Source organism: Hylobates moloch, unplaced genomic scaffold (genome assembly GCF_009828535.3).
Source record: "Hylobates moloch isolate HMO894 unplaced genomic scaffold, HMol_V3 SCAFFOLD_13, whole genome shotgun sequence".
Classification (NCBI taxonomy): domain Eukaryota; kingdom Metazoa; phylum Chordata; class Mammalia; order Primates; family Hylobatidae; genus Hylobates; species Hylobates moloch.
In genome coordinates this window covers 103,840,537-103,854,765 of record NW_026652288.1, presented here as the reverse complement: position 1 = coordinate 103,854,765, position 14,229 = coordinate 103,840,537, and the positions used below count along the sequence as shown (strand labels likewise).

Sequence of the window (14,229 nt, the reverse complement as noted above, 5' to 3'; positions counted from 1 at the left end):
TCCAGGATTCTGTACCACCTGCTTGGTGCTCTCTGCTTACGGCCGGTACCTCCAGCCACCTGCTGGGCACCTGTTCGGGATTCAACATGGAATTCTCTTTTCCTCCTCCCCACACCCACTCCTCCCAGCTCTGCCATGGCTGTTCTTGGCTCCACCCTCTGAGTAGGGCTCCAGGCTTAAAGCCCCTCCATTGCCTCTTCCCTCTCATCTGCCCCTTGCCCCTCCCAGGGCGGAGGCTCCTGGGCTGTAGGTGATTGAGTGAGGGTCCCAGTCCCCGCCCATCTGTTTTTACAGCTCCAGGGCTGCAGGTGTTGGGGGAAGGCCACATGACTGAGACGCCCAGGCAGGCTGGGCACGGGGAGCGGAGGGCCAGGAGAAGCCTTTGAGAAGGGCATGGCACATCCTGAGGGTACGGGGCAGCAACCTCAGGGTCCTGGTGGTGCTGTGCCATGTGGAGGCCTCAGGCCCACCAGCTGCCCTTCTGCAGGGCTCCGGAGAAACGGAGGCCTGCAGGTGGCTGAAGGGCTGCCCTGCACCAGGTTAGAGGCCTCGCCATCAGGGCTGTTCACCCCCTACGATGTTCAGCCTCAGGCCAAGCTTTACAGGGCCCCACAGAGATGGGCTGGTCATAGCTGGTACAGCTTTGGGAACGAGACCAACACTGTGGCTCACCTTTATCATTCCAGACTCCAGGAGGCTGGCTGGGTGGACGAGGGCTGATCGCTGAGGAGCCGTCACACCCTAAGTCTGGGCAGGGAGGAGCGTTTGCAGCATCAGCCCTGGTCAGGGCTGCTCCTCAGGGCACACTGCTGGGCACGGTCAGTGCACTGATCTGCGCGGAGTCCCGTCCCAGCTCCGTGAGGGGTGCTTCCTCGTCCCGTTCATGTTATTGCAGCGCTCCCTCTTCACCTTGTGACTGGCCCCGTCGGCAAATTCACGTGGAGGATCTTCTCTTCCCCTTAGCCCCGTTTCTGGAGGGCAGGGAGGTTCTACTTGCTTCCCCACCTGTGGGGTCCAGTAGGTGCTCCTCTCAACATGTGGGTGACCACTGATTGCTTTCTTCTCTCAGCTCAGTGTGTTCTCGGGTGTCCCTGCATGTCTCAGTAAGAGCAGATTTTGCAAGGGGGAGCTTTTGGACATCTTTCTGCTGGGGTCCCCGTGCCGCCCCCCGCATCATCTCTCATCCCTCTGCTTTGCCCTTCCCCAGCCACTGACACCTGCCTCTTCCTGGACAGAGGCTGCCCCGCCCACTGTGGGTCATTCTGTCTCCACCCACTGAGAGCAGCAGAGGCTGGGGGTTTGCTGAGGGCAGTTCGGGGCCCCACAGGTGTCCTCTGAGTCCCTGGATGGTGAGAACAAGGTACCAGTGAGCTGTGGTGTTTCTCTCCATCTTCATTGCTGGAGAGTGCTGTGGGTTAAAGTGTGTCCCCCAGAATTCCTCTGCAGAAGTCCTAGCCCCCAGTACTTCTGAGTGTCACCTTTTGTGGGAATGGGGTTGTTGCAGATGTAAAGAGTTGAGATGAGGTTCTGCTGGGGTAGGGGAGTCCCCAATCCTTATGGCTGGCGTCTTGATAGAAAGGGGCAATGTGGACATAGAGGCACGTGCACGCAGGGAGAACGCCATGTGAATATGAAGGCAGAGAGTGGGGTGATGCCTCTCCCAGGATCCCAGACCGCCAGCAAGCCACCAGGAGCGAGGGGAGCGCCTGGAACAGACCCTCCCTCCCAGCCCAGACAGAGCCAGCTGCCAGACCCCCAGGGTCTCTGTGGGTCTTGGTACCCCAGCAGTCCTCTCCTCTCCTGCCAGGCAGCCTGGTTTCAGCACTGAGGACCGACCCCAGTGCCTGCTCAGACTGTGAAGCAGCAGCCCCGCCTCGCGCCCTGCTTGCCCTTTCCAAGTTCTGGGGATGTTGTGGTTTGGAAACTCAGTTGCTGGCCTTCAAAGAGGGCTGGGGTTTGAAAACAAGCACATGTGTCTTAGGAGGTCCCACAGACAAGGGCGAGCACATGCCTGCCACCTGCTTAATGTCCTTCCTATTGCCCCAGGCAAGTCCTGCCAGCCATTCGGGCACCCAGCTCTCCTCCAAGTGCTAGTGTGGTGAGCTTGGAGGAGGTGGGCCCTGCCGGAGGGGAAAGCACAGCCTCTGTGCCTCCTGGCAGGCTGGCTTTGTCTGAGCGGTGCTGCCTCGCCTCACCATCGGGCTTGTTTTGGGCAGGTGGGAGGCAGCAGTTCCCTTTTCTGGGCAGAGGCATTTGTGGAAAAGCATAAATGATTTTCCTGGAAATGTGGAGTTGCCCTTTCAGCAGCGTGACCCTGGGCAGGCCAGTTTTTGAGCCTCAGCTTCCTCATCTGCACAATGGGTACATGAACCAGGAGCCCTTCAGTCTTCAGGCTCTGGTAGACCGTGGCTCTATGAGGAGCCTCTTAGTCCTACTGCGAATGGCCTGTGTGACGTTGGGAACACTTCTTTTTTTTTTTTTTTTTTTGAGATGGAGTTTCGTTCTTGTTGCCCAGGCTGGAGTGCAGTGGCATAATCTTAGCTCACTGCAACCTCTGCCTCCCGGGTTCAAACGATTCTCCTGCCTCAGCCTCCCGAGTAGCTGGGATTACAGGCGTGCGCCACCATGCCCAGCTAATTTTTGTATTTTTAGTAGAGACGGGGTTTTGTCATGTTGGCCAGGCTGGTCTCGAACTCCTGACCTCAGGTGATCCGCCCATCTCGGCCTCCCAGAGTGCTGGGATTACAGGCGTGAGCCACCGCGCCCGGCCTGGGAACACTTCTTACCTTCTCTGTCCAGTAGAGCTGGAGACCTCAGCCTGCTTTAGGCCTTGTTATCAGGAGATCCTAATAAGGGTCAGTTGTGAGCTGGCAGTAAGGACTGCTCTAGGGACACGGGTACTTAGAGCTCTGTGGTGGCCTTGCAACTCCAGGATGTCCATGTCTTCTCCAGTTTGAAACCACAGGGCAGTGGTTCCCCTAAAGGACCGCAGAGCTCGAGCCTGCCCCACAACTTCAACCTCAGCTCCAGGTAGGCCCAAGGTGCAGGGTCATTGGTCTGAAATTAGCCAGCATCACCCGGCCAGGGCGCAGGGTGTCCGGAGAGCCTCTGGGCCTGTGCGGACTTGAAATGTCCCTGGATGAACCCAGAGGACCTGGCTGGCATGGATGAAGTGCTGGGCAGCTGCTGAGCGTTGCTTTTCCCTCCCGGCCTCTCATCTTGGATGACTGGAAAACAAGGTCCCTTCCACGTCAAACAAGAGCCCGTTGGGCCTGGCGCACATGCTTGGGTATGAGGGAAATCACGCGTCCCGGTTCCGGGTCTCGCTAACTGCACAGCCTCCGGGCTGGGTGCTTCCTCCGGGAGGAGGCCCAGATGCTGGCCCTTCAGTGACTGCTCTCAAGGCTGCAGGACGCCCCAGAGGTAGCCTTGCAAGACCACGTGCTGAATCTCAGACCTCAAATGGAGCCTTCTTTTTCTGACAGCCTACAGCCCGAACTTAGCCTGAGTCAGCACAGGCCTCTAGAACCTTCCTGCAGAGTCTTGTGCAGACAGCCCGGGCTCAGCATTTTCCCATCCTCACTTCCTGAACCCTCTTGGAGGTGGTGAACTCGACCTGAGGAGCCGAGAAAGGGGCAGGAGAAAAAAAATCACAAAGAGTCGGGGGCAAAGGGGCCTGTGGTTTGGAGTGGTGGGAGGAGGCGGCGGGAGGGCTGATGGCCACGTGTGCCCTTTACTGGGGAGGGCAAGGCTTCGATTCTCCAGCCCGGCTCTCTCCAGAGCCCTTAGCAGAGCGGCCTTGGTTGTGATCATCAGGGAAAGACTTGAAGCGAGGAAGTAACTGTGCTTTTCCAAATGACTTCAGATGCCCTTTTCCATAAAGATGGGTTTTCTTCATGAAAACTAGTTAACTAGCTTTTAATAGTCTTTTTTATGATTAAGTTATATTCAATGTTAAAAATTTAGAAAATACATTTATGACTGGAAGAATGTTCTTAAAGGTTTTCAATTTTTGCCTCCTTGACTTCTGAAAAGACCCAATATTTACCAGAGACTGTCTGCATGGGGGCTTGTTTTCCAGTTGAAATTACTTCTAAAGGGGCAAAAAAGGCTTATCCCCTCTGCCGTGGGTCTCCAGGTGACCATGGAAGTCAAGAACAATACTTTCCACAGGCTGGACAGTTAGACAATTAGACCAATCCAGATAGTTAGAGCAAAGTGGCTGGGTTGTGGGCATGGGGGGTCAGAGAAACTTCTGGATGCTCCAGGACTCAGAACCAAATACCTGCATTTATGCAAAGGTTTCCTGCAGCCTCTGCACGTGCCACGGGTGCTGCCCCTGAATACACGTTGTCAGCTCCAGGCTCCTGTGAAGAAGGGCAGGGGTCTGGGACATTCACTGCCCTGCCTCGTAGAGGCCTCAGGTCTGAGCCCCAAGTTCCTAACATGCCAGCGGTGCCTGCGTCACCCGATCGCCGTGTCCCTCGTGCCCTGGCCTCGGCCTGTGCTACCCAAATTCAGAAATAAGATTGAAATCCAAGCGCATCTCCTTGGAACCCTAGCCCGTGGAATCCGAGGCAGTCAGATCAAAGGGACCTTGGAGATCAGAAGCCCTGCCTGCAACAAACTGAGGACCTCTGTTCCCTTTCTGCAAAAATGCAGGCAGTAATGTCCCTGGGCTGCCAGGGAGGGGGAGCTGAGGGGAAGTGTGAGAGGGCTTCGTGAGCCACGCTGTGCTGTTGCGTTGGGGGATTGGCGGTACTGCCTGTTTAGGCCATTTTGCCATGGGATAGAACTTCCTCGCACAAGCTCCAGTACTGTCCACACCCCGGATCATTCCTTCTACCCCGAGGCTGATGCGATTCCTCTACGAGAACCAGCGGACACAGAGGCCAGAGAAACCCGCCATTCCCCTAGGTGACTGCTCTGTCTTTCTGGGTTCATTTGGGGATAGTAGGGATGCCTTGAACAAGGGCCCCCTGAACATCGCTTTGGGTGGGGACAGTCATGGTTCCTTTTCAGGCTGTGTTTCTGCTCCAGCACACACACGGGGCAGCTTGCACACCCAATTTCCTGTCCCTCCTTTCCTTCGCAGGCTGATGCCCAGACCAGTCCTTTCTGGCTGTCATCAAATTCCTCTTCATCCTGATTGAGTGGTGGTGCTGAGCACTGTCCCCAAAGAGCCACTTGTGCCGTGGCCTTCTCCTGGAGGCATATTCTGTCCTCTTCTCTCTGCCTCCAGCCCCCATCTCCTGAGTCCAGCAAGCTCAGTGCTAGCTCACTGTTTGCTCCTCCTTGCTGCAGACACAGAAGATTTGGGAGCCTTCCTGCTGAGGTTGGTAAGGATACGGATACCTGGGGCTGTGGGCGGCCTCTTTGCTCCCCACTTGCTAGGGAGTAGAAGCTGTTTAAAATGACATCTGAGCAGCCTCTCCGGGTTCCTGCTCCTCACTCAACCCCACAGTAGATCTGGCGGGGAGGTTGAGGGCTCAGTGAATCTGCAGGTGCAGCAGCAGCAGCAATCGTGTCCTCAGTGTCCTGCCCCCTGCTTCCACCTGGTGTCGACAGCTGCACGGTCCACCCCACACCTGCCTTTCCATTGTTCCTCATCAGCCCTGTGATATTTCCTGTGGTCCTGCTGTGCTGGTGCCCTGTGAGGTGCTGTGGACACAAGAGGCTGCGCGGGCCACACCCCCAGCTGGGTGAGTCCTCTCCCTCCTGGGTTCTCTGGGGGCAAGAGGAGACGGGAACAGTAAAGACGGATGCGTGGGCTCCATGGAGCATGAGGTGGTCCAGGACCTCGGCGGGCACAGGTCCTGCCTCCCTGCCTCTCGTGCCCTCCCTCCCTTTGGGTCTCTGCTCCACCTTGGTAAACGCTTCCGTTCCCACCCCTTGAAGGGTAAATCAAGCTCCTTGGTGGTAAAGCACCTGCTGCCCCTAGTCAGAGGGTCCCTCCTCTATGATGTCGTGGTGCCCTGGTCTGCCTGGTAGAATTTTAGCTGCTTTATAACCTGGTCCTGAAATGAACCACTGGGAAGAAATAGGGTAAAGTGAACACACAGCTGCCACACTACATCCCAACCCTGTGTGACCCCATCACCGCAGACTTTTCTGGCAAGACGACAGCATCTCAGTTTGCTTGAGAAGCTTATTTTTGCCAAGGCTGTTATCACCAGGCAGGCACCAGAGCTCGGTTCCACTCACAGGCCAGTCACGGCAGAACACAAGCAGTAAACCTGTGGATTCCCCTGTAAGAACGTCCAGAGGGAATGCTTCCCCCTCGCCAGGATCAAAGTCTCGGCACTCTCTGTGATACGTGAGACCTTGAAGAAGGTTCCTCTGTTCCCAGAAGCGGAGCAATGTGCTGGTGCTGAGAAGTGGCCCCTCAGGGCCACCTGGGCAGGGTCTCTGGTTTTATTCCCCCATGCCTTCTGCTTCATCACGCAGATCCTATCCTTGGATTGGGTGGGGAAGTCTCTGTGGGGACCGGTGAGGCAGCATCTCCAGGCTGGGAGGCAGAGTTGGTTCTGCCATGATGCGTTCCCCACCGTGAGGACCCACTCCCACACCTGTCCCTGCCACAGTGGGCCTCCTGATGTTCCTCCTTCCTCCAGGTCACAGGCACGATTGCTGTGGCCCCTTCTGTGTGGGTGTGGGCTTGGACGCCTCTCCCCTCCGCCTGCACACCCCTGGCAGCACACACAAGGCTTAGCTATTAGAGAGGCTGGAGGACAGTGCAGTGCTTTGACCCTGGCACTCACAGGGAGGTGTCTAGGTCTTTCTTCTCCCCTCCAGATGGAAGCATTTGTGTAGAGGACCTAGAAGAGGCTAACGCTTCCTGAACTGTGAAACTAGATTGGTTTCTAAATCTGCTGAGAGAAAAATTGAACTTGAAGTGACATTCCTTCTAAAGTAGACATCATCCTACATGGCTCTTCTACAGCTCTCTTTCACCCTAACCCATGGTGTGGCCTGGGCTGTCGCAGGCCTCCAGCCCCTGCCCAGCCTTCTGAAGTGGCAGGCTTGGGGCTCAATGAATGAGCCTTGTTCTCAAGCAGAAAACAGTTCTGTTCCAGTCTGGGTTCAGCCTCCTGCGTCTTGACTAGATGTGTGTTCAGGATTGTGTCCCCTGCTTCTCTCTCCCTTCTCGCTTTCAAGATCACAGATGAAGACAAGGGGGTGGAAAGTTCTACCTAGATCGCTGCTATCTTAAGAATGTGGACTTTGGAGCCAGATTGTCTGGGTTTAGTCCCTGCGTCTGCTGCTTACTAGGTGTGTGACTTTGGGCAAATACCTTGATCTCTCTGTGCGTCCGTTTTCTTGGCTGTGAAACGATGTATCATCTCAGAGCACCCATCTCCTGGGGTTGTGTGGGGAGTAAGCAAGCCGATCTAGTATGGCGCCTGGTACATCCTCAGTCAATGTCAATGTTGGCTGTGGTGAGGACGTAGCAGAGGATGGTAGAAAGAATCTGAGGCTTGGGGTCCACAGCCCTGGGTTCAGGTCCCAGCTCTGTCACTTGCTGGCATAGTGACGCGGATTCTGCACCCCACAATGTTGCAGTGTTTGCATGCGGGCTGGCTGTGAAGATCCAGGGCAGCAGGCCGGCAGGCTGGTTCCCCTGCACACCGGACTAACTCTGTCCTCTCTCTCCACAGGCACACATTCTGGCAGTTCCGCCATGAGAACCCCCAGACCAGGGTTGGGGGCCCACCCCCTGAGGGGCTGCCGGGATTCAACAGCGGGGTGATGTTGCTGAACCTGGAGGCCATGCGCCAGTCCCCACTCTACAGCCGCCTGCTGGAGCCGGCGCAGGTGCAGCAGCTGGCCGACAAGTACCACTTCCGCGGCCACCTCGGGGACCAGGACTTCTTCACCATGATCGGCATGGAGCACCCCAAACTCTTCCACGTGCTGGACTGTACCTGGAACCGGCAGCTGTGCACCTGGTGGAGGGACCATGGCTACAGTGACGTCTTCGAGGCCTATTTCCGGTGTGAGGGCCACGTCAAGATCTACCACGGGAACTGCAACACTCCCATCCCGGAGGACTAGGTGCACCCCCTGCCTTGCCCCCGGGGCCTCCAGATCTGGGGGAAGGACAGGGCTCCTTGGGACAGACCCAGGGGCAGTGTCTGACCCGCTAGAGAGACACCGCAGGGACGTCCTGTGATTAAGGTGCTGAGACCTCCTGCCGGGCAGGTCACTGTGCTGAGGCCACCCGCCGAGGACTGGCCTGTGCACTGCTGGTGCTTGGGACCTTCTTCCTCCAGGGAGCAGGCGACACGAAGGACATGCATGGGCATCTTCCAGCAGGCTGGGAAGCAAGCACTTGAAGAGAAGGAAGGGGAGAAAGGGTCCCCGTTGCTGTCTGCCTCTGAGGAATGGAAATCCTTTAGATCCGGCCTTTTTTGGACCAATATAAATTTAATTTAAATTGACAGGCTTCCATTTTTCAAGAAAGTACAAACAGAACTGCTTTAGCACCCATTGAGCCCCAAATGGGTAAGGTAAGCCAAGGTTTTAATGACCAGCCCAGTATCTAAGTGTCCAAACGAATGCCAGCCCATCGCATACTCACCCTGGGAGGCTGTGCGCACATTCTCCTGACGCTCGCATCATTTGGTGTAGGTTTCAGGATCGCCTCTTTGAGGAAGGACTTCAGGACCAACTGGGGCCTGCATAAGAAAACTTATCTCATTATTAGAGCACTCACAGCTTGTATCTCCCAGCTACATCCCAGAACCCCATTGTCCTTTATTCAACCAAACCAGCTCCAGGTGACCACACTCTACTCAGAAAGCAAATTCGTCATCAAAGAACAGAGATTGGCCACCACAAGGACATGCAGGAGAACTGTCTGGATCAGAAGGACTCATTCCCAAAGGAGCCCAGGCCGGGCACAGTGGTCAAGCCTGTAATCCCAACACTTTGGGAGACCGAGGTGGGACGATCAATTGAGGCTCAGAGGCTGAGATCAGCCTGGGAAACACAGTGAGGCCCCCATCGCTACAAAACATTTTAAAAATTAGCCAGGTGGCTTGTGCTTGTTGTCCCAGCTACTTGGGAGGCTGAAGTGGGAGGGTGGCTTGAGTCCAGGAGTTCACTGCACTGAGCTGTGATCACCCCACTGCACTCCAGCCTGGACAACAGAGTGAGACGTCCATCTCAAAAAAAAAAAAAAAAAAAGCAAAAAAAACAAAAAACAAAACCAAAAAGGAACCCAGCAATTCCCAAGTGTGACCATGTGGGCTTAGAAGAGATGTGACTTGTGGGCTAGTAAGCATTCTAGTTTCTTTAAAAAAAATCCCCTTATCATACCACATTAGACCGTAGACCTCAGCAGAAATTAAAGCGTCATTTCTTTTGATGGAGCCTCCTGTATGTAGGCTGCAGACATGAAAGCCCCAGGGGTGCATTTGTATCGTCTAGCTGAGGTCCTTGGAGAAATGCTGTGGAATTTTCATCTTGCTGTTTCAATTTCATTTATGTTTTTCTATCTTTTTCCCATAAGTGAGGATAGCTAATAAATAATCTTTGAGAACATGGTGATTCATGTTTGTTCTCTGATCAGTTTTCAGCTGCATGAAAGCTCTGAATCAAGTGTGTAATCAATGCCATTGAACTCCCCACCTCCTGTGATGAAGGTGAGTGCTTACAGAAGATCCTAAGGACCAAGGAGAAGGCACATCTGAGAGGGCATCAGAGAGGGTAGTATTGGCATGTTTGGTTCAAAGCAAGGAATCATTGCATTCTAGGTACTGGCAGGTCCACCTGCACCGGGGAGCAAAAGCATCCCCATTTCTTCTCATCCCTCTTACCCCAGACTGCCCAGTTACATCCTGCCCTGAAGAGGTGGAGCAGATTTCTCTCCCAGCCCTCTGCTGTGACAAAATTGGTCTGTTCTCTCACCTACTTGGTTTCCTATTTATAGGTAACAATTATTGAATGCCTGCTGTGCACCAGCCATTGTATTGGGGGATTTATTACGCTATTGATAATATTTATGAAAATTTCATGAAGGTCAGTATGTCTAAAGTTGATTGTAAGAAAATGTGAGCGATGTGGACAGAGTCATATACTATATGTTTATCACATTTTTTATAGTAGAAGAAAATTGGAAGCAACTTAAAATGTGGAAGAGGGGCCAGGTGTGGTGGCTCACACATGTAATCCCAGCACTTTCGGAGGCTGAGGCCGGCAGATCTCTTGAGCCCAGGAGTTCAAGACCAGCCTGGGCAACATGGCAAGACCCAGTCTCTACAAATATACAAAAATTAGCTGGACATGGTGGTGCACGCCCAGCTATTCAGGAGGCTGAGCTGGGAGGATCACTTGAACCCAGGAGGCAGAGGCTGCAGTGAGCTGAGATCACACCACTACACTCCAGCCTGGGTGACCGGGCAAGACTCTGTGTTTAAAAAAAAAAAAAAAAAGTGGAATGGGGAAGTAGATGAATAATGTGTGCTTCATCCATACAACAGAATACTTTAGGCATTATTTGAAGAATATGTAATGCCTCAGGAAATGCTTATAATGTGCTATTAAATAAAGAATGCAAAATGTAAGATCATATGTTTAATATGATCCTATTTTTAAAATCACATGTGTATGTATATCAATGTACACACATATATGTGTGTATAGATAAATACCTACACACACACATATGTATAAAAAGAGCATCTATTCTGCTATAGTTCAACTTCTAAAAACAGGTGTTTCAAACACCACATTAAAAAAAATTATTTCAATGGGAAAAAAGTGAGTTAAAGGCTAAAGAATTTTAGACTCACAATAATAAAGGTATTTTCCCTGCGATCATTTCCATAATTAAAATGTGTCTATAGCTATGTGTGTATTTTGTTGTTGCAAGAAAAAAACAATAAGCTGGTTGGTCAAAATGGGCAAAGGCCAAACAACATCCCTCATTTGCTTTTGAGTTCACCTCTCAGGAGCTTTCCCTCTGTCACCAGTGGCCTCGACCTTCCAACCCCCCAGTGCACAGCAGACTGTCACTGCACAGGCACCCCAGCCCGCCGACAGATCACCCCACAGGCACCCCAGCCCGCCAACAGATCATACCCCGGCCCGCCGACAGATCACACCCCGGCCCGCCGACAGATCACATGCCTCACCATTGCCGTGTTTGACAAGTCCTGGAGTGCCGCCTTCTGACTGGGGTCCTGTTACAGTCGCTGTCATGCAAGCATAGTTCCTTGTGCTGTGCTTAACTTGCTTCATGGAAACCCACTCTCAAGAATATGCCTGTACATATGAGGAAAACAAAAATCTGAAAAGATAACATGTCTGGGTACTAGGATTAAGGTGCTTTTTGTTTTCATCTATATTTCTGTATTTTCCACATCAAATATTAATTACCTTTATAATAAGATAATAAATGCTGTACATTTTTAACCACACCCCTTCTCCCCAGTTCCAGGTGAGTGTCAGCCTGGCCATCTTAGAGCTCCCGGCTGGCCATGGCCAATGTCACCCATAAGAATACATAATCTGGGCTGAGTCGGCTCTGGGTCTTCAGCTTCCCTGTGGATGCCCCAGTTCTCCAAATAAAAGCGATCTAATAATAGCAGCTCCAGACCCTGCTTTCATTTCTCAGATACTGTCATCTTTTGTGTATACACAAAGTCCACCCTACAAATGATGATGGCCTTTGGAAAGCACGCAGGCTTGTTGAAGAGATTTGCTCCTCTATGTGTGTCAAACCAAACAGACTGCAGCCTCTCCTTCAACAGCATTTCATCAAGTCAAAGCATGATGTGTTGGTTCACAGCCCCAACCTAGAGCACACCAGGAGTTTGTAGGTTAAGGTAGTAAGTGTGGCTGTGTCTTGGCACCTGCTTTGACTAGAGGCCAAACCTCTGCTAATTTTAACACTTCCTGGCTGATCTTAATATGGGAGGGCCAGGGGCTGGGCTAAATCTGGAGGTTGGTAGGGAACAGAAATTTCCAAGCAAGCAGGTGGTGTAGTGGAGAAAGCCTCACACCCGAGACAGAGGTCTGGCTTTGAGTCCACATCCTGCCCTCACTACCTGGCCATCTCGGACAGGCAAGGCCACCTCTTTCCCCGGTTCTAGACACTGGTAGGAGCTCCTCAAAGGAGTGTGGAAGGGGGAAAAGATGTGCAAGGACTTGGTAAGTGGTGAAATAATACAAATGTAAGGGAATTCTAACCATTATTACTTAGAATATCCTTTTAAAATAATAAATTACAGCCATTTTGGAGCTCATGAACTGTGTTCGTAGCATTTCCGTGACCCCATGGATGAAAGATGCATGCTTGTAAGCTGTCCAATTTTTGTTGGCTGTGCCACTCCGCAGAAGCCAGTAGGTCAGGGGCTACCTCAGCTCACAGCGAACCTGTCAGTCAGGAGTCCACTTGCTGGGCATGTCCAGGAGGTGGGGGCAGGGCTGCCTCAGCTCAAAGCTAACCTGTCACGAGTCCTTGGATAAACATTTTCCCTCTCTGGGCCTCAGTTTCTTCATCTGCAAAAACAAGGAGCTAAGGGATTGAACCAGATCTCTGGGCAGTATCCCTGCCCCCAGCTGTTTGGGGAAACACATTTCAAATGCAGCCATTGGGGTTCACATGTTGGTAAAGAAGAGAGTCGAGATCAAATGCGAAACAGCCAGACCTCAACTCATCATTCACCTACTTAGGATTCATGACATGACCATGCAAAGTAAAACTCTCTCAAAATACACGGTTACACACTTCCCTCCTCCCGCACTCTCTTCAGGCGCAGTGAGGGGTGCAGACCAACTCTGGAGGCGCATTTGAAATCCAGAGAGAATCAGCTTTCCCCCAGGAGCCCTCACCTCTCTGCTTATGATCCATTGACAGCTATACCTGTTAACATCTTGTCCCGTTCAGCTGTGTGACCACCTTCCAAAGGGTTCACGCCCCGCAGGAAGTCCTATGCCCCGCTGGTCTCACCTGGGGAAGTGCCGAGTCTTCAGCTGGGGAGACAAGGTAGAGCTGCCCTGCGGGGCATGTTGAACGGACCAGCCAGCCACTCCCCAAGGAGCTTGCAAAGAACAAAACACCTTCTAGAGTGAAGGGAAGGCCGGTTTAATTGAGGCTGGCTCAGCTCAGAGCATCTCCACTGGCACCCCCATTCTGAGGGGGAAGAGGTGTCCCACCACGCAGACGCACTCAGCAGCCTCGCTGAAGGCCACTCTGAGGAGCCTCAGAGCGGGAGGGCCTCTTCACATCTCCCAAGCCGGCTGCCCTCCTGTCTCCAGCCTCCCTTCCTGAAACGTAGGGCTTTGCTCCAGCCCGCACCTCAGCCCCCTGCCCCCTGCCCCCTGCCGCTCAGGCCTGTGCGGGAGCGCGTGAGCATGGAGCCTGCAGACCTTCCCAGCCGCCTCATGGAGCAAGACAACGTTCCCCGTCACTTTAGGACCCACGCTCGCCACTGTTTTCTGTAGGGGCCTCTCGCTCCGTTTTTCATTCCCTTTTATTCCCATAGTCCTCTCCCATCCCCTGAGCAGCCAACCATTCTAATGGGCTCACTGTGCACTGATGGATACCTATGGAGCCTGGGACCACACGCCCACCCCAGTAACCCTGCGTCAGCATCCCTGTCCTTGTTCCTTACAGACCCGATGAGAATTCGTGTTGCATATCCAGGAAAAACACCGCCAGATCATAAGCAATGCGGATACTTCATTTTTGACTAAGTGGTGCAAGCTACTCCCCCGAGACCTGGCATCCGCCCCTACGGTCACTGGCATGAGCCCCCACTTTCTCTCCGCCACGGTGCTCGTGTTCACGTGTCTCTGTGCATTGACACATTGCAGTCCAAGATACACTGGAATCCTCCAGCATGTGTGACCCACGTCAGAGCTGCCTCATGAGTGGTATATGCCACTGCAGAAGGAGGCTGGATGGGGAGGCAGGGGCCTGACTTCTGGCCTGTGCTCACTGCATGACCGTGGCCACTGGGCACACCTGTGAGTGGGGGGGGAATTTAACCAGCTCCTGATCTGGCCGCCCTCCCAGGACTGCTGTGAGTAGCAGGTGAGATAACTCATAGCAAAGAACTTTCAAGACCCTAGACGTACCTCACTCCCTCACACCCCAGCCCGACCCAGTGCCGCGTGGAGATGCCAGGGCAGACACAGGCCATGGCTGAGCTTCCTCGGAGCCCTGTGGTGTGCTGAAGTCCTGCCAGGGGAGTGCCGTGGCCATCCGACCCCACACTC

At 53.4% G+C, this 14,229-nt stretch overlaps 1 protein-coding gene across 6 annotated transcripts in view; it reads left to right on the top strand.

Moving 5' to 3' along the window:
* The window catches only part of XXYLT1 (xyloside xylosyltransferase 1), a 192,206-nt gene extending 181,082 nt beyond the window's left edge, over nucleotides 1–11,124 (top strand). For 3 of the 6 annotated variants that reach the window (XM_032171937.2, XM_058426849.1, XM_058426850.1), the window contains one exon: nucleotides 7,659–11,124. In XM_032171937.2, the coding sequence (XP_032027828.1) occupies nucleotides 7,659–8,055 (397 nt within the window). In that variant the 3' untranslated portion in view covers nucleotides 8,056–11,124. The remainder of the gene's footprint in view (nucleotides 1–7,658) is intronic. The other 3 variants (XR_009209421.1, XR_009209420.1, XR_009209419.1) reach the window with 3 other exon arrangements.
* The last annotated feature ends 3,105 nt before the right edge of the window (nucleotides 11,125–14,229 follow it).